Source organism: Pogona vitticeps, chromosome 1 (genome assembly GCF_051106095.1).
Source record: "Pogona vitticeps strain Pit_001003342236 chromosome 1, PviZW2.1, whole genome shotgun sequence".
Classification (NCBI taxonomy): domain Eukaryota; kingdom Metazoa; phylum Chordata; class Lepidosauria; order Squamata; family Agamidae; genus Pogona; species Pogona vitticeps.
The window spans coordinates 104,274,135-104,300,612 of NC_135783.1; the positions used below are offsets into that span (position 1 = coordinate 104,274,135).

Sequence of the window (26,478 nt, forward strand, 5' to 3'; positions counted from 1 at the left end):
CAGAATGGAGAAAGATGCTCATTTTAATGAATCTGAATGAATTGATAACATCTCCATTTTAGTTATTTATAATTTTTTTTTACCCTGCCTTTCTCCTTCAAAAGAACCTAAGGCTTTGGATATACAGCAAGGCAGCTTACATCATTAAAAGACAATATTTAAAGCTAAGAACAATGGGTATACAAATAGTAAAAAGGATGAAACAAATACCACACTAAAAATGGTAAACAAAATAAAACACCAAAACCACATTCAAAGCAGTAAGGCATAATAATCCATTTGAAAACCCCATCTAGGCAGCCAGTCACTGAGAGATTGCTTGACTGAAGAGAAAGGTCTTTGCCTGATTGTGGGAGGATAGCAAAGATGGGGCCAGCCTGGCCTCCTGTGGGAGGGAGTTCCTAGTGGCATTTTAGAGAACTGATCAGCACTTTTGCCAGGATCCAACATGTTCCTCCACTGAGGGCAAGGATGTTAATTAGAAGGAAGTACCTCCAGTATGCAGTGGTGGCGCTGTGGGTTAAACCACAGAAGCCTCTGTGCTGCAAGGTCAGAAGACCAGCAGTCGTAAGATCAAATCCACGCAATGGAGTGAGCTCCCGTCGCTTGTCCCAGCTCCTGCCAACCTAGCAGTTCGAAAGCATGCAAATGCAAGTAGATAAATAGGTACCACCATGGTTGGAAGGTAATGGTGTTCCGTGTCTAGTCGCACTGGCCATGTGACCACGAAAACTGTCTATGGACAAAACGTTGGCTCTACGGCTTGGAAACGGGGATGAGCACTGCGCCCTAGGGTCGGACATGACTGGACTAAATGTCAAGAGGAACCTGTACCTTTACCTACCCCCAGTATGCAAAGCTGTTTTGCTAGCAAAAGACAACTGATGTATCCAGCCCACTATTTTCATTGTCAGAAGCAAAGAGACTGATAATCAGAAATATAGCTCTTTGGAAATGAATACTGTGAATTTAGAATGATGCAGGGTCGGAAATAGTAACAAATATAATCAAATTAACTACCAGGAAGCCTGACAACCTTTGAGTGCACGCAGCAGTCAATCTCAGTATGCTTGGTTCCTGTTTCAAGAAGACTAAACAGCAATAAATAATGCACAAAGGAAGCTAATCGGCTGCCTGCGCATTTTAATAAATAAAATGTAACAAATCCATTCAGGTACATGGCTTCTTGCCAAAGCTTGTTTGAAAGAGAGCGGCTATCAATACACACAAATGGCACCACAAGCTTTCTGTTGCTTCCTTTTATTTGTCATGTGTATGCATTTTTGAACGCTTTCATGTCATGAATACCCCACAAAATAATAAAAGTCTTTCAGAAGATGAGAAAAGTCATTTCAAAGTGGCCATGTGTGGGGGTTTTTTGGAAGGGGGGGATTACTGATTAAAGGTAAGAATAATACCTTAATGCTAGGAAAATTTGAAGGCAGCAGAGGAAAAAGGAAGATCAAATATGAGATGTATTGACTCCATGAAGGCAAGAGGCTTGAGTTATCAAAAGCTGAACTGAGTTGATGACAGGACATTTTGGAGGTCACTCATTCATAGGAGGACCTTAAATTGGAGAAGACTTTTGGAGGCACATAACAAGGATAACCACTCGCAGACCTGCTTCACGATTAAAGCCCAGTGGTTAATTTTCTTTCCTGTGACACAAATTTACTGTGAGTGTTTATTTCTCTAGTAATTTTACTCAGAGATTATTCCTACCCTAGAGTCTTAGACTCTCTGTTGCATCTTTGCTGAGCTCCTTCCTTTTTCCCTCTTAAAAAAAGCACATCTTGATGTTAGTAATCAGATTTCAAAACTGCCAAGAAGTATTACCAAGCAGGGTTATGTGCTCCTGGGGACAGAGGGCAGGTACTATTTGTGCTCCTTTTAATCCAAAGAATAAGAGGACAGGGGGTTTAGCAAATCTGCCGCATTTGAGGGGAAAAAAGCTAAATAAATAGAAACAATACAGCAATCTGACACTCATTCAAGATTCTGTTTGAGATTTTTCAGGGACTCAGGGAGTGTCCCCCTCCCAATAATGCCTACATTTTAACTGCTTGTAATAGGGTTGGGGTCAGGAGGCACTCGGGAAACCCTCAAAGCCTCCATTACAAATATCTGTCCAGTGTTTTTAACCTGACAATTTCTAGGGCATCAGCATTTGCTAATCTCCTAATACCTGGTATGATAATGGACTGTAGATATTTTCCCTGTGAGTTAGCTGCAGCATGCTTTCCTTAAAATTATTGCTATTCCTTCTACTTCTCCTCAACAGGTGGAGAAAAACACATGTTTTCCCTTATTCTTTCAGGGTTTTTCCTGGATATGAGAAAACTGTCAGATGATTCTTCCTCAATCCTCTTTCATCTCTAAGATGTATTGCCTCTGCCTTGTGTATATATGCAGGAGAGGGGGGCCAGGAGACTGCTGGGCAGATACTTCACTTTATAAAAATACCAAACCCTGAAAGACCATGTTCAAATGTGTCTGAAATAATCCCAATACACCTTTCTTTCTTATTGTTAACTTCATTTCCTTGTTTCTATTTATTTAGCTCTTTATGCATTATCCCAGAATAGATGCAGCTTGCAATAAAAGTAAAAGCAAATAAATACCACAATAAAACCATTTGCCATTTAAGATAGCCATGCAAAAGAATCAACAGGCTAAACCATATCAGCATTAGAAATTCCATAGCTCAACGCTCTGAAAATATCCAAGAGCCTATCAACCACCAAAAGATTTTGCTGAAAAAACATTGAGGGAGATGAATCTTCATGGAAGCCCCATAGGGCATTCTGTTTGTGTGGTGGCATCACTATTGTAAAGGAGTTCTCGCCAGTATTCCATAATTATGCCCTCTTTAGAGTGGGAGTCTAGAGGAGATACTTGTAAGGTCTATGTAGGTATGTGTAACAGTAGGTGATCCTTCAAGTCACTTGGCCCCAAATCATTTAGAGCTTTAAAAGGCAACCCACACTGCTTGAGTTGGGTCCCAAAATAGCTGACAGATAACAGAGCATCATTGATTAGGATATTCTTCATGCTGGTTGTGATACAAATCACATTCTAGCCCACAGTCCGTCAGTCCGTCAGTCCGTCAGTCAGTCCTTCCTTCCTTCCTTCCTTCCTTCCTTCCTTCCTTCCTTCCTTCCTTCCTTCCTTCCTTCCTTCCTTCCTTCCTTCCTTCCTTCCTTCCTTCCTTCCTTCCTTCCTTCCTTCCTTCCTTCCTTCCTCTGCTGATCCTTTAATGGTTTGTAGCCCAGAGAAGTCCTGTACTCTAGAGCAAGAGTGAAAGGAGGGGGTGGAGGTGCAGCCCAGAGCCCACAGTGCAAAGAAACTTTGTTGGGGTGAAGCAGCTGAAACTGCTCTCTCTCTCTCTCTCTCTCTCTCTCTCTCTCTCTCTCTGTGTATAAATAGAAAAGTCCAAAAATCTTTCAAGGCAGAGAATGAAGGTATATGACTTGAGAAATGTGGGTGTATTATTTGACATCAAATTGCACCCCACATACTTCAACCTGCATAGAGCTTTTAAGATATTTGAGTTATTTGAGAAGGGTTTTCCCCCCTTTCTTATACCTGTGCCACCTCTCAAAGGATTTCCATGGCTGAGGTAATTTTGTACCAAGTTCTCCTGAGCCCATTATTCTGTCCACTATCCCACACTATATCTTTGTAAACTGATAACTTTCGGTTACATTTAATCTCTTAATGGCTTTTCTGATTTGGGAAGTGATGTGTTTCTGGGTGCTTTCACTGCCAGCCAGCATGGAAGCAGTCCTTTGTCTCTTGAAAGTGAGATAGAAAATTACTTCCCTGAGGTGAAACTTGATTATTACTGCATGTCAATTTTCCCCCTTCAAGCTTGTACTCTCTGATGGAACTTTAGTTTAACTTCCTGTCAGGAAAGAGGTGTTTTTTTTTTTGAGTTTTCAATTTCTTGTTCTGAAATTTCTACCCTGATAAAAAGTCCTAATGCAAAGAAGGAGGGTAAGGAAAGGAGAATAAGAGGCAGGGGGAAAAGGAAAAGCAAAAGAATGGTAGCTGGTTGAGTGGATTAGATTGAGGTTTTCAAAAAACTAGGCAGCTGTTTCTTTACTTCTCAAGCTCAAAATGGACAAGAGGAGATAAGGAGTCAAATCAGGATGGGATTTTTCACCTTCATTCTGGACAGGCTTTTGGGATAGTTGCAGAATATAAATTTAAATGCCCAATTCAAATTAACATAAACATTAATAAGTTCCCTTTTCAACCTAAATGTAGTTTAATTAGCTTTTTAGCCTATTAATACATAACCATTTATCACTAACCTTCTGAATTTTGTGAACCACTGACATATCATTGTACTGTCCATTGTTGTTACTAGTTCGCTGCACTGTTTTGAATAAATGGAGACCCTCATGCTGTTTTGAGAGTGAGATGCATGATCAATACATTTAATCCATGAGAAAAATCATCATAGTGGGAAGAACTTTAGGAAGGTGGACTCTGTCCAGAATGGGTTAGAGCCAGTGTATCAGTCAAAACTAATAATAGTGGTTCCATGCCACAGATGATAACAATACCCACAGAATGCCTTTCAGTTCCACAATGAACTGGAAAACTGACTGAAATAGAGGTATAAAAGATTGCATTTGTTTTTGTTGCATTTATTTGTAGATGATCAGTTTTCTACCCAATTTACCTCTACCCAAAATTTGTCAAAAGATTAATATGAAGATATAAGTATTACCACTTGACACTTCAAATGCTAGAGTCTTTCACAGCATTTGAAAGCAATCTGAGTGTTTATTTGTAGGAAAACTTGATTTACTCCTTGCCATGTGTCTCCTTGTTGATATCAGCTAAGAAAAGACACAACTCAGATAATGCAAGTGCCTTTATTAACTCTACACAAATGTGACACTTGTAAAGCTTTCATGGGGGGGGAAATCCATTGTTAATTGTGCCACGTGACACACTTTTCTGCACTAAAATATAATATAAGAATAAAGACTCATCCTGTTCTGTAATGCCACTAAATCTCTTGAAGAGTAGAAGCAAGAAATCAATGTTTGGAAATATGAAGCCAAAGTGGTTAGTGAAAAGAAATTTATTTACTGTCACAGTATCATAATCAATGAAGAGGAAGCAAAACAAAAGAAAAAAAGCTCTTGACACTGTCATCTTAATGACTTTCAATTCCATCAGAAAGCTTTCTCTTTGATATGACTAATCTAACGTTTAAAGAGAGAGGATTGAGTTGAGAAGCAGTATGCCATTAACTTGCACGGATTAGAGACATATTAGGAACAATTAATTGTAGCTTCAGGCTGAAATCCTAAATATACAGTAAACTCTCTTGAATACAATGATATTTCTGAGTAAGCAAGCACTGCATTTTCCAGAATTCTCTAGCATATGGTAATTCTCTGAAATTTTGTGTCGAATATCCATAAAGTATTCATTATAGATTAGCTTTCTGGGGGCAGGGGGGAATGCACAAAATGTCATGTAACAGTTCACTCTGGTTAGCACATTTCTGCATAGTGATAGTAGTAGGGTAATGGTAGCTTTATTCAAACTCAAATTTGACAGGTGCCACGCCCCCTTTTGGGCCCCTGCAGCGGAAGGGGAGGGACTTCCGGCGTCCAGGCTTGACCCAGGACCCTTCCGGCGGAAGGGGCTGGTCGAGCGGTGACGTCAGGGGTTGTGGGGGTCACCATGGGCCTATAGGGGTGTATTCCTAGAGTCTGGGGTCCCCCGTGACCCTAGGGTGGCCTGAGGATTGGTCCCCAAGGGGTTGTGCCACCCCCACGGCCCTGTGGACCAATGGGGAGCGGTTGGAGGGTCTTGGGTAGAAAGGGTGGCCCTAGGGCATGCCACAGCATGCCTTTAGGCCCTGCATGACGTCAGGGGTTGTGGGGGTCACCGTGGGCCTATAGGTGTCTTTTCCTAGAGTCTGGGGTCCCCCGTGACCCTAGGGTAGCCTGAGGATTGGTCCCCGAGGGGTTGTGCCCCCCCCCATGGCACCTGTGGACCAATGGGGAGCGGGTGGAGGGGGTTTGGCTAGAAAGGTTGGCCCTAGGGCATGCCTCAGCATGCCCTAGGCCCTGCAAGGGTGGGAAAGTCCCAGGGATTTGCAGAGAAGCTATAAACGTGGTTCGGGACCCTTCTGCGCGCTCTTGCGGCTCTTTGCAAAGGTCTTGTGGCTTTAAAGACATGGCTGACAAGGAGAACAAAGCTCCCGAGGCAGGCCAAAAGGTAGAGGAGCAAAAGGCCGCTGCATCCATGGACGCTGCCAAACCCAGAAAGCGCTACATGAGCACAGATTCTGACAGTGAAAATGGGCCTCCAGTAGCATTAAAACGTCTTGAAGACCCTGTCAGACCGTGTCATCCTGGGGAATCATCATGTTATAATGAGAAAGCTTCTGAAACGCAGGTAGGTAACCTTTGGGAAAAGGTGGTGGTAGAGGAGTGCTATAGATGGTTATTAGGTGTGCTATAGATGCTTATTCTGTGTGCTAAAACCCTTCTTTGATTTTTAGGAGATGCAGCACTTGCAAGCCGGAGGCGATTCTCTGAAAAAACACAAGGACATGCAGGCCCTTACAAGGGCCTGTCTCTTCGCAATGCTAAAAGACGCTTTGTCTGAACATCTGATTCAAAGGTGCTATGGATGCCAGGAAGATCTTTGTGCACAACAAGCGCACCCGTGTATAGGTTGGAACGAAGCTGACTATTCCAAGATGTTGAACGAGATATGTGAAAAACTCTGCTATAAAAAAGTTATCCTCATTATAACGCTTGCAGCGTTCAGAAATAAGATGCTCTGTATGACAAATCGAAATGTACATTACATACACAAGATTATTAAATGCATGTCAGTTTCAGGGGATTCCTATAACTTGCTAAAAAGACTTTTGAGGTCAACAGATGAAAAATATCTAGCCGTTGCTAAATTAACACTACAACTACACGATGGTCATTATTATTGCTGTCCAAGCATGCATGAATGAATAAAAAACAAAAAACAAAAAACTATACAATTTCCTTGTAATAAAATGTGGTTTTTTAATAAAGAGCTTTTAATCGAACATACATTGTTCATTTATTCATTTTCCCTTTTTGCTTAGCATTCTAATATCAAAATAGCATTTTTTCTAACTTTAAATGCCCTGAAATGGAACTCTGAAAAATAGGTGGGGGGGCCTCTGTTCAGCTGAGATACCAAAGGCCTGTCTTATCATTTCCTTTCAAACAGTTATTGATGAGAGAGAGGCTGTTGTTTCACGGTAATTGTGTATCTTTGCAAATCAACATCCCCTTATTGTGTATTGGCAATAATTTCCTTTTAAATGACGTGCATCCGTTTAAATGATGTGGTAATGAGGTGATGTTGTTTCACAGTAATTGTGTATCTTTGCAAATCAACATCCTGCCAGATGTTTGACTGAAAAAACATGCAATAGGACTGGCAGGGTGCTGTTTCCTTAAACTACCCCCCCCCACCCCACACACCTTCAGGATGGGTCACAAAAGGTTCACAGAGAATAAATGTTTGAATTAAAAGCTGTTTTAACTTTAAGTCTACAGAAATTCATCTCCTTAAATGTAATATATTACACAGATTCAGCTCTGTTTGGCTGTGAGGTGAAAAATAAATCATTTATGCTTTTCCCACAATAATTTTTCAAGTCAGATTGAGACTACAAATACTATACAATTTCCTTGTAATAAAATGTGGTTTTTTAATAAAGAGCTTTTAATCGAACATACATTGTTCATTTATTCATTTTCCCTTTTTGCTTAGCATTCTAATATCAAAATAGCATTTTTTCTAACTTTAAATGCCCTGAAATGGAACTCTGAAAAATAGGTGGGGGGGGGCCTCTGTTCAGCTGAGATACCAAAGGCCTGTCTTATCATTTCCTTTCAAACAGTTATTGATGAGAGAGAGGTTGTTGTTTCACGGTAATTGTGTATCTTTGCAAATCAACATCCCCTTATTGTGTATTGGCAATAATTTCCTTTTAAATGACGTGCATCCGTTTAAATGATGTGGTAATGAGGTGACGTTGTTTCACTGTAATTGTGTATCTTTGCAAATCAACATCCTGCCAGATGTTTTTCTCCTTTAACAGGCTTAAGGAGAGGATCAGAAAAAAAACTTTTGCTTCCCTTGAAAAAGATATAAAAGTCCCTTTTATCACACCTCCTGAAAACTCCACAGAAGCTGACCAATATACCACATAGAAGCTGACCAATATACCACATAGAAGCTGACCAATATACCACAGGTGAGTAACAAATTCAGCTGAATATTATGAGATTTAGCACTTTTTTAAAAATAGGACTGTCCTTTTAAAAATTGTTATTCATTTTACGGTTTTTTTTTTCATTCCTAGACTTACGCATTAAAATTCAGATTAACCGTGCAGAAATGGGTAAGAGATAGATTAATTTTAAAACCTGTTAAATAAATGTAAATATTCTTTTTAATTAAATGTATAGACACAGCGTAGAGTTTCTAAATATATATTTTATTTACTGCATGCCAGAGAAATAGTTTTTAGGTAACACAAGTTCCAGCAGCCAGTTCCAAAATATAGCAATTCTTGATCGTGGTTTTAGAAAATTCATTATTTCACCTCTCTGTAAAAATAAAGAGAGAGAGAGAGAGAGAAAGAAATGAAACATTGTATAGAATAGAAAAACATAAGATGTTATTACATTAGAATATTGTGTAAATACATACCAGATTACCATTCAGAAAGCTCAAAGACCTGTCTTGCGCAGTTATGCATGTCATTATTTGTCTTGAGAGAAAATCAATTTCTTTTTGTTCCAAAGGTCTTGTGTTTTTTTCAAGCTTTTTTGCCAAGCATGAGGCATAGGCTAATGTTGTAAATATTCTCCCAAAAGTAATTCTTTCTTGAAAAACGTATTGTGTAGTTAAAACAAGCGCGGTACAGAGTTCAGTCAGGCTGGAAATCTGCATTTTTCTTAAATGATCTTCGACGGTACCTTCAAAATGTTTTTGAATGAAAGAGTCGATATTTTTTAAATGATTGCTCATTTCTGATTTAGCCCTTGTATTTTCGGCTTCTTTTAAACTAATTTCAAGATAATTACGAACAAGAGAATAAAGTTGTGACTCGATAGTGTTCATTTTGCAGTCTAAACCCTGGGGTGTCAAATATGCTTTTCTTTGCAATGGTCAAGACTGTTCTAACATGCCTCTGTCTCTGCAGCTGGGGATCACCAGGAAAAGGGGTCATTATCCAGCGAATCACTGGGTAAGAGCATTAACATATGAGTTTTAAGGGGGGCTTTTTAACTTTTAAAAAACCCCTACTGATTTAGAAATACTATATCTTTTTCAGAGAAATATTTTCGCTATGAGGATGATGAATATTTTGCACAAAATGATCCTATTGTACCATCAACCAGCTATAATATTCCAAGGACGGACAGGTTCCAGTTTCGTGGTTATACCTTTAAAAGAGTAAATGCTGATCAGAGTAAGTTCTGTACATTTTCATGGAAGACCTTTTTATCTGTCTGCGTTTTTAACGGGGGGGTGTCCTCCCTTTAAAACAAATGTGTGTGTGTGTGTGTGTGTGTGTGTGTGTGAGAGAGAGAGAGAGAGAGAGCTGAAATGCACCCCCCCTTTACAAGACCCATTGTTTCTTTTCTAGCTCAGAATATGGCAATTCCCCCAAAAAGATTCAAGGATGGCGAAAGGCCGGGTACCAGCAAATCAGCACCCCCCCCCCGGCCTTGAAGGGCGCCAAGGCCTCCTGTGGGGATAGGAGCAAAAACTCAGCACAACCACAGATGACGAAGGGTCCGGATACTGGTGAAAAACCTTGCTGCAGCAAACCGTGGAGTCCCCAGACCTTGAAGGGGTCCAAGTCATCCGGTGGGGATGGTTGCAAAAATCCTGCGAAGCCTCGGATGGCGAGGGGTTCAGAGATTGGCGAAAGACCTGGCTGCAGCAAACCGTGGAGTCCTCAGGCCTTGAAGGGGGCCAAGGCAACCGGTGGGGATGGTGGTAAAAAACCTGCAAAATCTCAAGCGGTGCAGGGTAGGAAAAAAGAGGGATTGTTTGAAATTGATGGAAATGCTTTAGCTGTATACACCTCAAAAATTGTTTGTTGGTATAAAAATTTTCAAATGATTTTCAATATGATTAACACAGCCAAAGATTGTCTAGATCAGATTATGATAGAAATGCCAGAAATGAAGAACATCTGTGATGCTATTAAAAACATGGATCATTTTTCTTGTGCAATGTCCTCTCAAATTCAAATAGGCCTAGGCTATCCTGATGTAAAACAGACAACCAAAAGGGGTACAATGAGAAGGGGTCACCCTGGCCATCAGCCTGGGAAAAAAAAGGGGAGGAAACCAAGCACAGCGAAACTGTACTGGCACAATAGAGTTGTTAAGTTGTTACGAGGGGCTAAGAAAATGCTTGCACGTAGGAAAAGGGCCTATCTGCCTTCTAGTTGTACACAGCCTCAAGAACACCCTCCAGGCTCTGCGCTGCAGACACCTGAGAACTCTGGGACTGTAGGTATTAACAACCAAGAGTCTCAAGAATATCCACCAGGGGGCTCTCTGCCTTCTAGTTGTACACAGTCTCAAGAACACCCTCCAGGCTCTTCGCTGCAGACACCTGAGAACTCTGGGGCTGTAGGGATTAACAACCAAGAGTCTCAAGAATATCCACCAGGGGGCTCTCTGCCTTCTAGTTGTACACAGTCTCAAGAACACCCTCCAGGCTCTGCGCTGCAGACACCTGAACATGATGCAGAAAACCCCCCGGTGTATGCAGAAATCACAAATAGATGGGGGTGGGAAAATGAAAGATTCCACACCATTCATATAGCGCAAGAATTTCGCTTCGTAAATCTGGAACATGTGACAAGCTATGCACAAGCCGTTTCAGCCTTACATATTGCGGTTCAAGATGTTCTTAATGTTGTTAATGAAAGTTTGGAGCCTGGCGATTGTGTGCAGCTGAGATTTGAGGGTGGGAACATGCAGAAGCCTCTCTTTTCAGTGAAAAAGGTCAAGGGGGCTCTAGACGCTGACGAGTTTCTCTCCAACTTAGCAAATCTTTTGCAGAGTAATATGGAACTTTGTTTAGACGGGGTTTTACGATTAGTTGTAACCATTGTGAGACCTCCTAGGGGGGGCAGCCGCCCAAGAGCCTTACGCTCTATCCCCTATAGTGCAATTATAAATAAGAAAAGGAAACATCTAATCGATTTCACTGATGTAAACAGTAAACTATGCTTTGGAGCAAGCTTAGTTCGTGTAATGTCTAAAAAGGTCCCAACAGATGCAGAGTTGGCACATGGAGCTCTGCAATTGTATCAGGCGGTCCACTGGCCTGTAGACAAAGAGGTTTCTTTGTCTGACATCCCTCTTTTTGAGGACCACTTACAGGTCAATATCCAGATTGCACACTATGGCGACAAAGGCTGGGGCTTGTTTAAACCACAAGGACACAAGTATACACAAACGTATACGTTGCTTCTCCATGATAATCACTTTTATGGAGTTCTTAATATAAAGGGACTCTTTGGGGCTCGTAATTACTGTCAATATTGCCACAAATTGTACTCTCATATTCATGACTGTATATTTTTCTGTAGACTCTGTCTAAGAAAAGATTGCGCTTCTAATGTGAACATCATGAAGAAGTGTAAGTGTTGCAAAATGAAATGCAGGTCGAGAGAATGCTTAGAATTACACACCAAGCTGGCGGCAGAGAACAAGGTACCCTGTACTTATAGAAAGTTTTGTGAGGACTGCGGTCGTTTTCAAAATGCAGAGCATTTCACAAAGGACTGTATAGGCAGGGTATGTAATATCTGCTGGGCTCCTAGGGGAGAAGAGGTAAACCACTTCTGTTTCATGCGCCCGCTTAAAGAGCCAAAGATCTCAACCCATTATATATTTTATGATATAGAATCAAGACAAGACACGGGGTTACACATCCCCAATTATTGTTACGCCAGATCTTTTTGGGGTGAGACTGTGCGACACTTTAAAAAAGAGGCCTCTGTGAAAAAGGGGGTGCCCGATTGGATAAAGGATATCCTTGAACAGGATGCTGAGGAGGAAGAGGAGGAGGAGGAGAGTGAAGAATATGATGATGATAACAGTTCATATAGCGAGAGCATTGTGGAGCCTGACTCTGGGAACACCAAGAAAAAAGGTGAGAAAAAAAAGGCATGGCCTTATGATAAATCATGGGAATTCAAAGGCGAGTCATGCATAGAGGCTTTTATTCGGACTTTCACAGAAGGGAGGGTTTTCGAGGGCACAACGTTTATAGCCCATAATTCAAAAGGTTATGATGGATATTTCATTCTCAATCAGCTAGTCAAAGAAAAACTAGAGGTAGAACTTATTACTCAAGGTGGAAAACTTATAACAATAGCCGTGCCGGCTCTTGATATAAAATTCCTGGACTCTCTATGTCATTTACCAATGGGGTTGTCAAAATTACCCAAATGCCTAGGCCTCAGGCAGGAGTCTAAGGGTTATTTCCCTCATTACTTCAACACCCCTGAAAATGAACAGTATGAGGGCCCCCTACCACCACCCGAAGCTTATGGAGTGCAACACATGATGCCTTCTGAGCAGAAGGCTTTCTTAAAGTGGCATGAGGAGAATAAGACAAAAACCTTCAACCTGCAGCGAGAATTGGCTGCCTACTGCCAGCAGGATGTTAACATCCTGGTACAGGCCTGCACAAAGTATCGCCATGAAATTATGACCCTGACAAAGAAGAGGGTGAAAGGGTACGACGGGGAATATGACTGGTTTGCCATAGACCCTCTTCAATACCCCACCCTAGCTGGCGTGTGTCTTAGCATGTACAAGTTCAAATTTCTGAAGAAAAATAAAATAGCAATCCCACATCCAGACAACTATCACCGCCAGTGCAAACGCTATTCATCTGCATCGATACAGTGGCTGTCTTATATTGCCCATAAAGAAAAAACCAGGGTTCAGCACGCCTTGAATGGTGGGGAAATTTGTATCGATTCTCTTTATGTAGATGGTTATATGGTTCTTAACGGCAGGGGCATATGTTTAGAGTTCCTGGGATGTTTTTTCCACGGCTGTGCCCTCTGTTACCATTCTGAGGATTGGAATCCTCTGTTAGGAAAAACCTATGGGGCTCTTTTCAATGCTACACAGGAAAGGACAGCCGTTTTGAGAAGCAAGGGTTTTGAAGTCAGATCAATTTGGGAGCATGAATGGAAAGAGATGGTAAGAAGCGACAGCGCTGTCAAAAATTACCTTGCTTCAGCTGATTTTCCAGAGCCCTTAGTACCTAGGGAAGCTCTCTTTGGGGGTCGTACAAACGCGATCCGTTTGTACTACAGAGCTAAACCGGAAGAGCAGATTCTTTACTATGATTTTACCAGCCTTTACCCCTATGTCAACAAAACTAAAGAGTATCCTCTGGGGCACCCCAAAATCATATTTGAGAATTTTGAACATGTGTCTGCATACTTTGGTTTCGTAAAGGCGAAAATATCACCACCAAGAGGTCTCTTTTTTCCAGTGTTGCCCACCAGGGTTGGTGGAAAACTTATGTTTGTGCTGTGTGCCACCTGTGCAGAAAGCCGCCAGAGAAACCCTTGTAAACATACTGATGAGGAGAGAGCCTTGATGGGTACCTGGTGTACTATCGAACTGAACGTTGCCATAAAAAAGGGTTACAAGGTTTTGAAAATCTTTGAGGTGTGGCATTTTGAAAGCAGATCGGCGGACCTGTTTTCAAATTACATAGAGCTACACCTTCGCCACAAACAGGAAGCATCGGGCTATCCCGCCTGGTGTGTCAGCGAAGGAGATAAAAACAAATATATTGATGATTATAAAAAGAGAGAGGGGATATCCCTACGTAAAGATAAAATTGCTGTAAATCCCGCAAAAAGACAGATAGCCAAACTGTTTCTAAACTCTCTGTGGGGAAAGTTTGGTCAGAGAACGAATCTGCCTAACACTCAGGTGGTCAGAGATCCGGATGAATATTTCAACCTCCTATTTTCAGAGTCTTACACAGTGTCAATGTTTGAATTTTTGGCTGATGATGCTGTCTGTGTGACATGGAAACATGAGGCTGACAGATTAGCCACCAAGGGTAGGAAAAATGAATTCATAGCCTGCTTTACCACTGCTTATGCACGTCTGGAGCTTTACAATCTGCTTGACAAACTGCAGGATAGAGTTCTCTATCACGATACAGACTCTGTCATTTTTGTACAACGGGAGGGTGAATGGAAACCCCCCTTAGGGGACTACCTGGGGGATCTCACGAGTGAAGTTCCTGAAGGCTTGCACATTACAGAATATGTGTCTGGAGGACCTAAAACTTATGGGTATAAACTCAGTGATGGTAGTGCGTGCATGAAGGTCAAAGGGATCACACTGAACGTTGCTAACTCTGAAAAAATTAATTTTGATAGTCTCAGGGATTTGGTTTTTACGTACGATTCTGACAACCGAGATGGTTCATCCCGTGAAATAGTGGTAGAGCAACCAGGAATTGTTAGGGATAAGCGCCAGTGGTTGATTCATACAAAGCTTTTAAGAAAAACTCAAAAGGTGGTTTATGACAAAAGAGTTATTGTCGAAGACTTTAAAACCCTGCCTTATGGCTACTGAACTGAAGATGTTGTGGGTTCATCCTTTTTCAGCTATCCTAGCAGGGCCGAGCGGATGTGGAAAAACGTTTTTTATTAAAAATATGCTGGACAACGCGCGCAATATATTTTCTGACATGCCTGAAAATATTATCTGGTGTTATGGCTGTTGGCAACCTGTATATAAGACTCTTCTCTGTAAATATCCCTGTATTCGTTTTGTAGAAGGTTTGCCGGAAAAGTTTGATGATGATGTTCTGTTACCCCCAACTAAAATAAACCTCTTGGTTTTAGACGATTTGATGCAGTATGCCTCTGATAATAAGGAAGTGGAAAAGTTATTTACACAATATGTGCATCACAGGAACGTAAGTGTTTTTTTAATTACTCAGAACATTTTTTCACAGGGAAGGGCCGCTCGAAGCATTAGTCTGAACGCCAAGTTTTTAGTCCTCTTTAAAAATCCCAGGGATAAGCAGCAAATTGCCACACTAGCCCGTCAGATGTATCCACGAAACGGACAGTTCTTCATGGAAGCATTTGCAGATGCGACAAGACCTCCTCACGGTTATCTGTTGGTAGATTTAAATGCCAATACTCCTGAACCTTACAGACTGAGAACAGGACTTTTCCCTCCTGACTGGCCTGTGGTCTATACATTGAAGAAATCTGCTTCAGGTAACAAAAGACGGCTGCTTTGAGCCCTTTTCTTTATTGAAGCCTGTTCGGCAACCAGATAACATGTCTGAATGTATAAGGCGAAACCTCCCACTTTTGAAACTCCTTATTAAGGCCCCACTGCGACAGAGAAAAGCCATTTTATGTGCTGCCTCGGATGATCTGGTCACGGCCATTTCAGAAATTGCTCTGAATACTTTAAAAGGGAAGATAGCTCTAACACCTCATCAGGTACGTGTTTTAAAGAAGAAACGAACACTAATTAAAACCTTGAGTAACAAGAGGGTCCCCCTACAGAGGAAAAAATACCTGGTGAAGCAGTCTGGCGGTTTCCTGGGTCCCTTATTGGGCTTTGCTGTACCTCTAATAACCAGTCTTTTAACTAATAAGTAATGGATTATGCTGAAAAGATGTATCTGGTCCCCAGTGCTCAGCTACAAGAGCTGAGGGGCGTACCAGAAAACATCAGGTCCGCCACGGTCAGACGCCTGGATTCTGAGATGAGAGAAATTTTCTTAAGGTCAGACTTGCCAGAGTATGAAAAAGCTAAGCTTTACAATGGCGTTCTACAGAGGTTTTTAGCGCTGACCAGGCAGGAGGATATGGAAAAAACAATGCCACAGCCTCCACAACCCTCGGCTTCTCTCCCCTCTCCACCTGCCCCTCAAGAGTCCCTACCCTCTGTTATTCAAGAGGTGTTAGACAGCCTTCCCAACCGTTACAAGAAAAATGCAGAGATTTTGCTAAGTAAATTAAGGCAACATCAAGAGATCTCTTCATGGGATGACAAAGGGTCCTTCCAGTACCGGGGAGAGCTCTTACATGGCTCTAATATTCTGGACCTGGTCAGAGGGATCACCCAGTCTACCGCCCTTTCTGATAAGAGAAAACCCAAAGGATGGGATGTTTTTCTTAAAGCTCTGGCCGAACTGAATATCCCTACGTCTATCGTGGGGAATTCAACCGCTAGAGAACAATTAGAAGCGATGAAATCAGCAGCAACACCTTCTTCCTCTCCGTCTGCCACGGCTGTTGTTGTCCGGCCCAAGAAACAGTTCAAGAGACCAGAATGGCTGTACGTCAAGGAGCTTCCAACAACACCTGTGAGACCGGTAGTCAAGAAGCCTGAATGGCTCACTTTATAAAACACATTAATAAACACCAAGACAGATAAAACATTTAACTTTTGTCTTTTATTTTATTTATGCACAGCTTACATTTTATGTTTTACACTGGGGGCCGCAGGCTTGAATATGATGAAACGGTTTGCAGGATCGGGGTGCTGTTTGAATTTTCCTGTTCTTGACAAACTCTACAACCATGCGGTCATTTTTGGTCGCATCTTCTGAGTACAACTTTAAAATTTGGTCAAACGGCAGACCTTTTGTTCTGTTCTGTAAAAAGAACACACAGTGATAGCCACAGGTCACTGCCGAAGGGTTTTGTAGCTGTCTCTTCTGGAATATTATTTCTTTGCCCTGACGCCATAAAAAAGCTGTAATTGTTTCAGGGATCCGTGGGTTGTCTGGGTCTACGCCGTATGAGTCAAAAAATTCCCCAGGCCCCTTAGCTGGTAAATAGAGGGCCAGCCAGTGTTCCCCAGGCATCGTGTGGGGATGGGTGTTCACCACTATTCCGGTAGGTCTTTTGGTAATAAGGTTCCTTGGTAACAGGTCGCAGGGGTACACATCTAGAAAGGTCTTATCTCGTTGTAACACGCTTAATAGCTGCAACGTATTCATGTTCACATGTAATCAAAGAGGACGTTTCTGCTATGGCTGATTTCAATCACATTGTCAAATACCCCGTATAAGAGCATGTTAATAGTGGCCGTTAGGGGTTGGGCAAAACGGATCTCAGCTCGAAGGTTTCCAGTCTTGATCAGAGAATAATGTTCTGAGCAGCCATGATCCGGTGTCAGGTCAAAGGCATATAGGGTGTATCCGTGTGCAAATTCGTTAGGGGTGATGAAAATGTCTTGGTCCTTCATGGCTTTCCCTGAGGTTTGTACCAGCTGCATGTACTCTCTGACACATAGTCCGTTTGCATAATCAGGCTGGAGGGGCTTTGCTGGAACTTGTACCCCATCAACGTACAAGGCTATAAAATTAACATTGAAATGTTGGAAATTGAAAGGGTTTTTGTCATATGCACCACTGAAAGCCTCATTGTCGACAAAAGTTATGACGAGCTGTTTAGGCAACTGTCCCAGAAAAAGGTTTTCTTGATTGCACACAAGGCTTCCTGCAGGTATGCTGAATACTTTCATGCCCACGCGTTCAATGGGGTATTTTGCATTAGAGGTGAGAAGGGCCTCTGCGTGTCCTATGCGAACTCCTGGGGACACTTTCACCCTTTTGACAAACAGAGAGGCGTTTAAAATATCCACTTTGTAGTGCTCACCAGCATCACCACTCAGCAGACAGAACATGTCCTTGCTACGGGTAAGTTTGATTTTCACATCTACGCCGTTCAGTAACATTTTCTCCTGAAAAAATAGCTCATTATGCAACGGCCCCATCAGATCCCATTTCTTGCTGGTTCCGGTGTGTTCTGCTCTCATTCGAAAACCCCAGTTTCCGGTATGGGGGGCGACGGTGGTTTGTTCCATGGCTGTATAACCATCTCTATAAAAGCCGCCCGCCGCAAATTGGGTGCTCAAGCTGTCAGCGCTGTAATTCATAAGCAGCTCTATCATCGCTCTATAGGGGTAGCAATTATTACTCTGACTGATGAGCCGATCTCCAAGGGTAACGTCCAGTTGGCTAAAGAGTGAGGCAATGGGATAATTTACAAAGCCCACTTTAGCATCCACAGCGATGTTTGTCCCATTTGCTTTTGTGATCTTACACACCACGTAGAGCAAGGTATTGTTTAAATCGATATAATCTTCACTGTTACCAGTTATATAAAACTCTATCTGTCGGTTGGGTGTTAGCGCTGCTAAGGGAGGGACCTCTATATACATACAGCTTTCCACGCTGGTTTGTGTAGGTGATAGCTGAAAAATATCCAATTCAGATTTGGCACACTCTTCAGAGGAGCCGTGAATGAACGCCATTTTAAAATATGTCTCCCCTGCACCGCTTCAGACCCTTTATCTTACAGCTTGCTTTCTTCTTCCTGTTCTCAAGCTTCTGACGTTTTTTGGGAGGCAATCCGCTGTTTAACCGTTTAGGTGGACCTAGGCGTAGATGACCCGCTTTTCGTTTAACTCCACCCCTTCTTTTCATGTACGTGAGTCCTGAGCCTTCTTGGGGTCTCACTTTTTTCATAACATGACTCACGACGTCTCCGGCGATATTATGTATGGCCGTCTTAATGTGGGGCTTAATAAACTCAAAGCCTCTCCTCAAGAGGGGGACGGCCTTTCGGAACAATCCACGAAAAATGCCCCCCAGTCCTGCCCCGTACATGTTTACAGATCCGTGAAAACCGGGGAGGCCACGCCCTGCCTGGGCCTTATAGTACGCTCTATAAACATTAACATCCCCGTAGTCTTTCAACACCACCATTTTAGCGTCCTTCTGATCTCTTCCTAAACACTGCCTTTTCTGGGACGTATATGCAACCGCACAACAACTTTCCCCAGAGTGAATGGCACGGGTTGGTTCTGATCCGTCTTTATTTCAATGGTTATTGTGTTGATGTGGTTCTTGCTCATCAACACGTAATGCGGTTTGTCGTAGGTAATTGTAACACATTCGTAGGTTTCTCCCTTGACGGGGATGCAGCGTAACAGAGGCACAGCATGGTCTCCCACGATTTGGTGCTCGATGATATCTGTATAGACGTACAAGGAACTGAATCCCCCAGTAAGATCTGCAGCATGCGGTATTTTTCTGACGGGCACATCCGGGGGGCCCCCCAAAATGTGGGCTAACTCAGCACCCGCTGAAAATAAGTAATTTTCAGGGCCTGTGAATCTAACTTTTCCCATGACGGGGTCGTAGGCCAACCATGTTTCTTGTAGATCTATAGCTTGTTTTATAGTGTCATTCATGTTGTTCAGAAGATCAGGAATGTCCTTGTAATAGCCCCTGTGTAACTGAAAGATCCATTTATTTGTACCCTCAGAAATTGAAAATGGGGTATTTTTCAGGAGTGTGTACCAGCTCCGAGGATACTGTATCTCTGCTAGACCAACTTCCCAAACACCAATCAAATCTAAGGGCTTGGGCAACATTGTCGTAAAGCTGGCATTTGTATTTTGAGGAAAAACCTTCTTACAGGCGTTGCTGGGTAGTGTGATGTAAAAACCATAATCTCCCATTTTGCTTCTCTGTCCCTATACGACCTCAGAAACCTCTGAGGCTGACACCCAGCTGTTAAACTTACTAGGCCAACCTAACCACTTGACTAGGTGGAGCTTTCTTCGACCTCGGCCTTTTGTGCCCAAAATCTTTTCAATTCTGTACAACCGGTCTTCCCTGTCATTGATCTTCAGCAGTTCTTCAGGATAGAAAGTCCCGATTATGGCATCCCCATCATAATCCGTTAGCTGATATACAGGTCTCTCTGTACCTTTTACAACACGGTCCACAATAAATATCTCGGTGGTGAAATTCTGTTCATAGCCCTTATCAAATACACCCTTCCTTTTAGAAACCCTCACACGGTCCCCTTTTCTGAGTTTTGGAACTTCTTTTTTGGTTCCAACAGAGGGCTCATAGACTCTTTTCCAGACGACCATGTCATTGTGATGATTCACATCTACAGGCCTACATTTAATAGTTCTATGAAGGCTATGGTTATAACTTTTAAGGAACTGCGGTAATACATCCACATACCTGTAGGTGTTATTAGCCGTGAAATACCTCCACATTTTTGTTTTTAATGTTCTGTTAAACCTCTCAACAACCCCTGCTTTGACCTCATTATTGGTGACAAAATGCTGTATTCCACATTTCTTGAATAAACTGCTTACAGGTCTGTTTAGAAATTCACCGCCACGATCCGTCTGTATTTTGTCAGGTTTTCTTCCATCTTGTTTGAAAATGGCTTCAAAGGCTCTGGCCACTTCTTTGCCTGTTTTGCCTTTGAGCGCTTTTACCCAGCTGTACTTAGAAAGAATGTCTATACAGACCAGAATATACTTGCAACCCTTGTTGTGCCGAGCATATTGTTGCATATCAACCAAATCTGCCTGCCATTGATCATCTATTTTGGAAACCACGGTCTTATTTCTTTTAAAATGAATTCTAGCAGGTCTATGCAACGTATAGGCATCCTGGTCGGACAGCCATCGAGAAACATCTCCGAGTTTCAAGGTTTTCACATGTTTTTTGGCCTCCCTAAAGAGAGGCTTCAGACCTCCAAAACTCCCCGCTGATGAGGGTGTATAATAGATATTGTGCAGTAATTTCCCCCGTGCATCCAGCTCAGCCATTAGCACATATATGAGCAATGTATGGTACAATAAAGACTCTTTATTAAAAGACAGTATATTACAAGAATATTGTAAAGCATACATCTAAATCTCAGTGCTAGTAGAAATACAGGGCAGACATTTTAGCTTTTACAGAAGACATAGGTAGAAACACACGCAATACAGCAGAAGGTACAGGTAGAAGCACACACACACACACACACACACACACACACAATACAGGATATATTTGCAGGTTATATAGTCATTCAGGAAGTATTCTCTCTTGAAGGGATGCAACCTGCCGCTTTCAGGGCCTTTCTGTGCGCCCAATATCCACAGTCACATTCAAGCCCCTCATCATCATCACCATCATGTTCAGGGCCCTCCTGTGTTTGAGCTTGAAACAAGCTCTCCTGTGATTGAAAATAAAACAAGGTTTTAGTCATTTTTAAAAGGACCTTTACCGTCCCCCCCAACCTTAGCATAAATCCCTAACCATGGCTTTTAAAAGCCCTTATAACAGACCCCTAGCTACGTCTTTTAGAAAATTGATCTTACCAGGTTGACTTGATGCTCTTTATCACTCTCAAAGCCTTCGTCTGGAGCATCTGCCAACATTTGCTGCTCAGGACCATCGTCAATCTCCACAAAACCCGGCGGCTTCTGTAAATCTCTTTTTATCCCTTGTTCGCCATCAACGCACTGAGGCTCAGCATCTTCATCATCACCCCACATCAGTGTGCAGTCCGGTTTTCTTGTGTTTTTCAGCTTCTGCTTAGGCTTTGCGGTAAATACAAATACGTCTTCTGTAGACTTGCATTTTTTTCTTAACTTTTCAGGGTCTTCGGGAAGGCTAGCCTTTAGTCTTGTAGGAGTTCCTAATGGACACAACGGCATGGAAAATCCCACCGGCCCATAATAGTAGCCTTTGGGACGCAAACGCCTCCCGGGTTTTCCCGCAAGCTTTTGGCCTGCCTCGGGAGCTTTGTTCTCCTTGTCAGCCATGTCTTTAAAGCCACAAGACCTTTGCAAAGAGCCGCAAGAGCGCGCAGAAGGGTCCCGAACCACGTTTATAGCTTCTCTGCAAATCCCTGGGACTTTCCCACCCTTGCAGGGCCTAGGGCATGCTGAGGCATGCCCTAGGGCCAACCTTTCTAGCCAAACCCCCTCCACCCGCTCCCCATTGGTCCACAGGTGCCATGGGGGGGGGGGCACAACCCCTCGGGGACCAATCCTCAGGCTACCCTAGGGTCACGGGGGACCCCAGACTCTAGGAAAAGACACCTATAGGCCCACGGTGACCCCCACAACCCCTGACGTCATGCAGGGCCTAAAGGCATGCTGTGGCATGCCCTAGGGCCACCCTTTCTACCCAAGACCCTCCAACCGCTCCCCATTGGTCCACAGGGCCGTGGGGGTGGCACAACCCCTCGAGGACCAATCCTCAGGCCACCCTAGGGTCACGGGGGACCCCAGACTCTAGGAATACACCCCTATAGGCCCATGGTGACCCCCACAACCCCTGACATCACCGCTCGACCAGCCCCTTCCGCCGGAAGGGTCCTGGGTCGAGCCTGGACGCCGGAAGTCCCTCCCCTTCCGCTGCAGGGGCCCAAAAGGGGGCGTGGCACCTGTCAAATTTGAGTTTGAATAAAGCTACCATTACCCTACTACTAGTGATTACAAAAGTTTAAATTTAACTTTATAAAATGCATATATCATCTTAATTCTTACCTAGTTGTGCATAATTTTATATAGTTATTATGTAATTGGTTCTTTAAATCAAGTGAAAACAGTCTTGTTCTCATTCTCCCTAATTTCTCTAAAGGATCTGAAAAGTGATTAAATACATTTTTAATAATGAAAGCTATATCAAAAGACACCAAACTCACATATTTCTTAAATGACTGAACCTGTTGCTGTGATCATCATCATCATCATCATCATCATCATCATCATCACAGGTCTGTTCAAGAGTTCTCTGATTTGGATCAGAAACTGCTCTGATCCTATTTGAGTTGAAATCTGAATTGAAATCCAACTCTTCATACCTCTGATTGGTTTGTATTGGGAAATTAAAATTGCTGTAACTTGCCAGACTTACCTGTGGTCTTTGTACACTAAAATTAACTGTCTAAAGACATAAAAGAACATACTGAGCAACACAGATTGAAATTAAAATCAAAGAGAACTTTAACTAGAGCCAGAAGTGTATGTCTGAAGTGGTTTAGAGTGTGATGATTTGAAGGACAGTAGGATTTGTAGTAGGAGAAAATGGAGTTGGTTAGGTTCTGTGTGAAATAATTTAAAGGCACTGGAATGTGATGGGCTGTAAGACTGTGATTTCAGTTCATTATTTGCCTGGTACAGCAAGAACTCAAATAAGGATGAAACAGGAGTCCTGGAGAGTCCAAACACACATACCATTCTAATTAGGAGAAGATAATGCACCTGCATCTTCATGAGAATTATGGGTGCAGAGTTGTGTCATGCCTCTTTGAAGTTAATTGGTTTACAGCTATGAAGTGTCAAGAAGAAGGAGGTCCTAGGAATGCAAGGAGGATGTGAGGTGTTAGAGAGCTTCTCTTAGCTTTGCCAGCTTGGAGAATTTTCAAATGGATTGAGCTATGCGAAGGAATGTTTACAGAATGTAGTATGGTAAGAAGAAAGAGGGAGTGGAAATAGCTCACCATAGTTTAGATTTTAGTATTTCTTATTTTAATAAGAAAGCAAACAGACTGTTTCTATGAATGTATATTTTCTTAATAAAAATAATTATAAAATCTCAACTGAGGACTAATCTCTTGAAACAGCAGGGTTAGATTTACTGTATATACTCGAGTAAAAGACTAGTTTTTCAGCACATTTTTTAAAATCAAAAGCACCTCCTTGGCTTATATTCGAGTGAGTGTCAAAATTACAAGTTCTCCCCTGCAGTGTGGGTGTTCTCTGGACTCCCCCGCTCATCTACGGGCGGCTGCAGCCTCTGTGGGTGGTCAGATGACCCGGGTTAAGTACACTGCATTTCTGCTTCCAGGACATTCCCATCCTCCTCCTCCTGCATATTCTATGTACCCACCTTCCTCCTCCATCCTCCGTCTCCCTCCATCTTGTTACGCAGCAGTAGAGCAGTAGATAAGTGCAGCATCCAGTATGAGTCCTCCCTCTGCAGGCAGTGAAGTGTGTCTTGCAGCTCAGAAGGGCAGTATCTTCAAAAACATTTAACCTACTGATGCCTCGATTAATGTAATTTTATTGGTATCTATTTTTATTTTTGAAATTTACTAGTAACTGCTGCATTTTCCACCCTCAGCTTATATTCGAGTCAATAAGTTTTCCCATTTTTGTGGTAAAATTGGGTGCCTCGGCTTATATTCAGGTCGGCTTATACTCAAGTATGTACGGTAAATCCAAAGGAGTGGAAAAGGTCACTAACTGGCTACTATAGAGAAGTTGTACCTTACTGAGCTGTTGTGAGTTCTGAGGAATCACAAAGCTCATGTTTAAGTACTTTCAAAATACAGAGTAAAGTGAAGTGTTCTTTAATGGTCAGGCTTGTCCATTGTCCTCAGCCTGCACTGCTGAGGCTTAAGGATTTACTTCAATAAAAAGTGATAGATTTGTGACCAGAGTGACTCCCTGCCCAGACTCCATACTCTCCTTACGGAGACTTGGATGTCACAAAGGGTATCACAGAATTATAGAATAATTGAGTTGGGAGGGCTTTTAAGGCCATCAAGTCCAAACCCCTGTTTGTTTCAGGAATCCATGTGAAAGTATATCTGACAGATGGCTGTCTAATTCCTCTTGAATGCCTCCAGAATTGGAGCGTTCCCTGCCTCCCAAGATAATTGGTTGCATTGTCATACTGCTCTAACAGTTAGAAAGTTTATCCCGTAGCAGTGGGTATTGTCACTGCTTAGTGAAAATACTTCTAAAATTATACTGAAAAAAACACACAATCACTCAAATAATTAATAAATACAAAGAACTGGAGAGGGTGGGATTGGATTGGGGGGAAGAAAAAGGAAATAAGGATTGAAAGCCACGTATTGAAAGAATAATTAAAGAAATAAACACAAGTAAAAACAAAATTATTGCCATAGTTCTTTTTAAAACTGTGATTAGAGTGTGCTGGTGAGGTTGTTGCTCAATCCATAGTGGAAAGCAAAGAGGTGGATTAAGGTAAAAGATAAGGGTCATTATCCAACATGTTAAGATACACAGTGTGGACAATAAATAAATTCATACTTACATAAACAAATAAAGAAAAGCAAAAAGAGAATTTAGGTTAAATTGCTAAAATAAATGGTCTGGAAGTGGGGAATCAGAGAATGAGACTCATTAAGATAATCAACCACTACCAAAACACCTACTGCATTTTTTCCAATGATTTGCAATTAGCACTTAAAAAGAAGGAGAAGAATGAAGAGCTGAAGGAGACAACTGAATATATGATTTCACTGACAAGTCCTCCATTGAAGCAAGAAACTGGAAATAGCTGGTGAGTTGACAAGCTATGGATTCAAAAGAGCAGAAGTCCTGCTCTGCACCAGACTAGTGTTGTCCTTATGTGGTACTGTTTCACAACAATCTGGAGTCATACTGTCTGGTTTTCTTTTAGCGTCAATATCACCGAATCTGTTCAAGGCAATTTGGACTGATCCAGGTCTGATTCAGACCTGATTTGAATCTGGTTTGAAACAGTCCAATTCAGTTCAAAATTCAGTGAAACTGCTTGCACAGCAGTTAATGTTACTGCTCTCTTCTACTATTGCCTACACTTTCCAAAATGCTATACATATATTGAAAAATAAGAGTCTCTGCTTGTCGATTTATAATGTAATAGACCCATTACAAAAGAGAAAAAGAAAAGCAAGCGCCAAAGCCACAGCTCCTTCTCTGGCTGATGGATAAAGGTAAAGTGGACTACTCATCACCATGATGTACTCCCTAGAAAAAATTGGCCAACAGACTAAGCCACAGAATTACTGTCCTTTAGATCTTCAGATCCAAGGCAGCTCTCAGTTGGAGCTGAGTGTCCTGCTTAGCGAGTGGTTGGGGAAAGCTGGTAGAGTAGCAAGCCCCCTGTGGCTGCTGCTTTTCTGGTCAACAGATGGTAGCAAACTGGCCTTCTTCTTGCCATGAATATTCTTTAAAGATGCCACAGAAGGTAAGAATTGGCACTTTGACTTACTTTCGAAAAAAGATCAACAAGTAGGCAGTTCACTCATTTAATAAAAAACAAGAAAATGCATTCTATACACAGGCATTTTACCTGATGAGGGTCAAGGAACCTCTTTGATTTTCACAGTATTTTTTACAATAAATAGCACTGACCGCTTGGGAGAACTGATGAATATTTTTATGCCTTTTCCAATGGTCAGCCCAGGAACCAAGATTTTAATACATTATATTTGCAGAGTGGTAATAGCAGCTCTTAGCCTCTTGCTGGCCTGAAGTAGCAGCTGTATGAGTTACTTCTAAAAGCTAACATACCAAACTTTGGGAGCACCACATTCACCTTGGCCAAACTTGGTCCATGCAGTTGCTGTGCCCCTGGTGTGCAGGTAATTTGAATGTCGAATGTCATAATTTGGATTTTCCTGTCTTGGAAGGTGCTGATAAAAAAAGCTGGCAGTTCTCTGGGATGAGCTCCTGGAAATCGGCTCTACAAGCCCAAGAAATATCTACCAGTGTAAAATGGGGGGGGGGGGAGGTAAAAAAAAGCTTTTGCCTGTGCTTCCTAATCTCCTAC

At 42.2% G+C, this 26,478-nt stretch overlaps 1 protein-coding gene and 1 long non-coding RNA gene across 4 annotated transcripts in view; both read left to right on the top strand.

Moving 5' to 3' along the window:
* Positions 1-5,648: 5,648 nt before the first annotated feature.
* Positions 5,649-7,318, top strand: LOC144584584 (uncharacterized). Its single transcript, XM_078380920.1, has 2 exons — positions 5,649-6,432; positions 6,539-7,318. Exons 1-2 carry the CDS (start codon positions 6,211-6,213, stop codon positions 7,007-7,009), a joined length of 693 nt encoding a protein of 230 aa, XP_078237046.1. The 5' UTR covers positions 5,649-6,210; the 3' UTR covers positions 7,010-7,318.
* Positions 7,319-23,253: 15,935 nt separating this feature from the next.
* Positions 23,254-26,478, top strand: part of LOC140707425 (uncharacterized) — a 123,242-nt gene continuing 120,017 nt past the window's right edge. For 2 of the 3 annotated variants that reach the window (XR_012087484.2, XR_013538560.1), the window contains exon 1: positions 23,254-25,224. This is a non-coding gene — a long non-coding RNA (uncharacterized LOC140707425). The remainder of the gene's footprint in view (positions 25,225-26,478) is intronic. The other variant, XR_013538561.1, reaches the window with a different exon arrangement.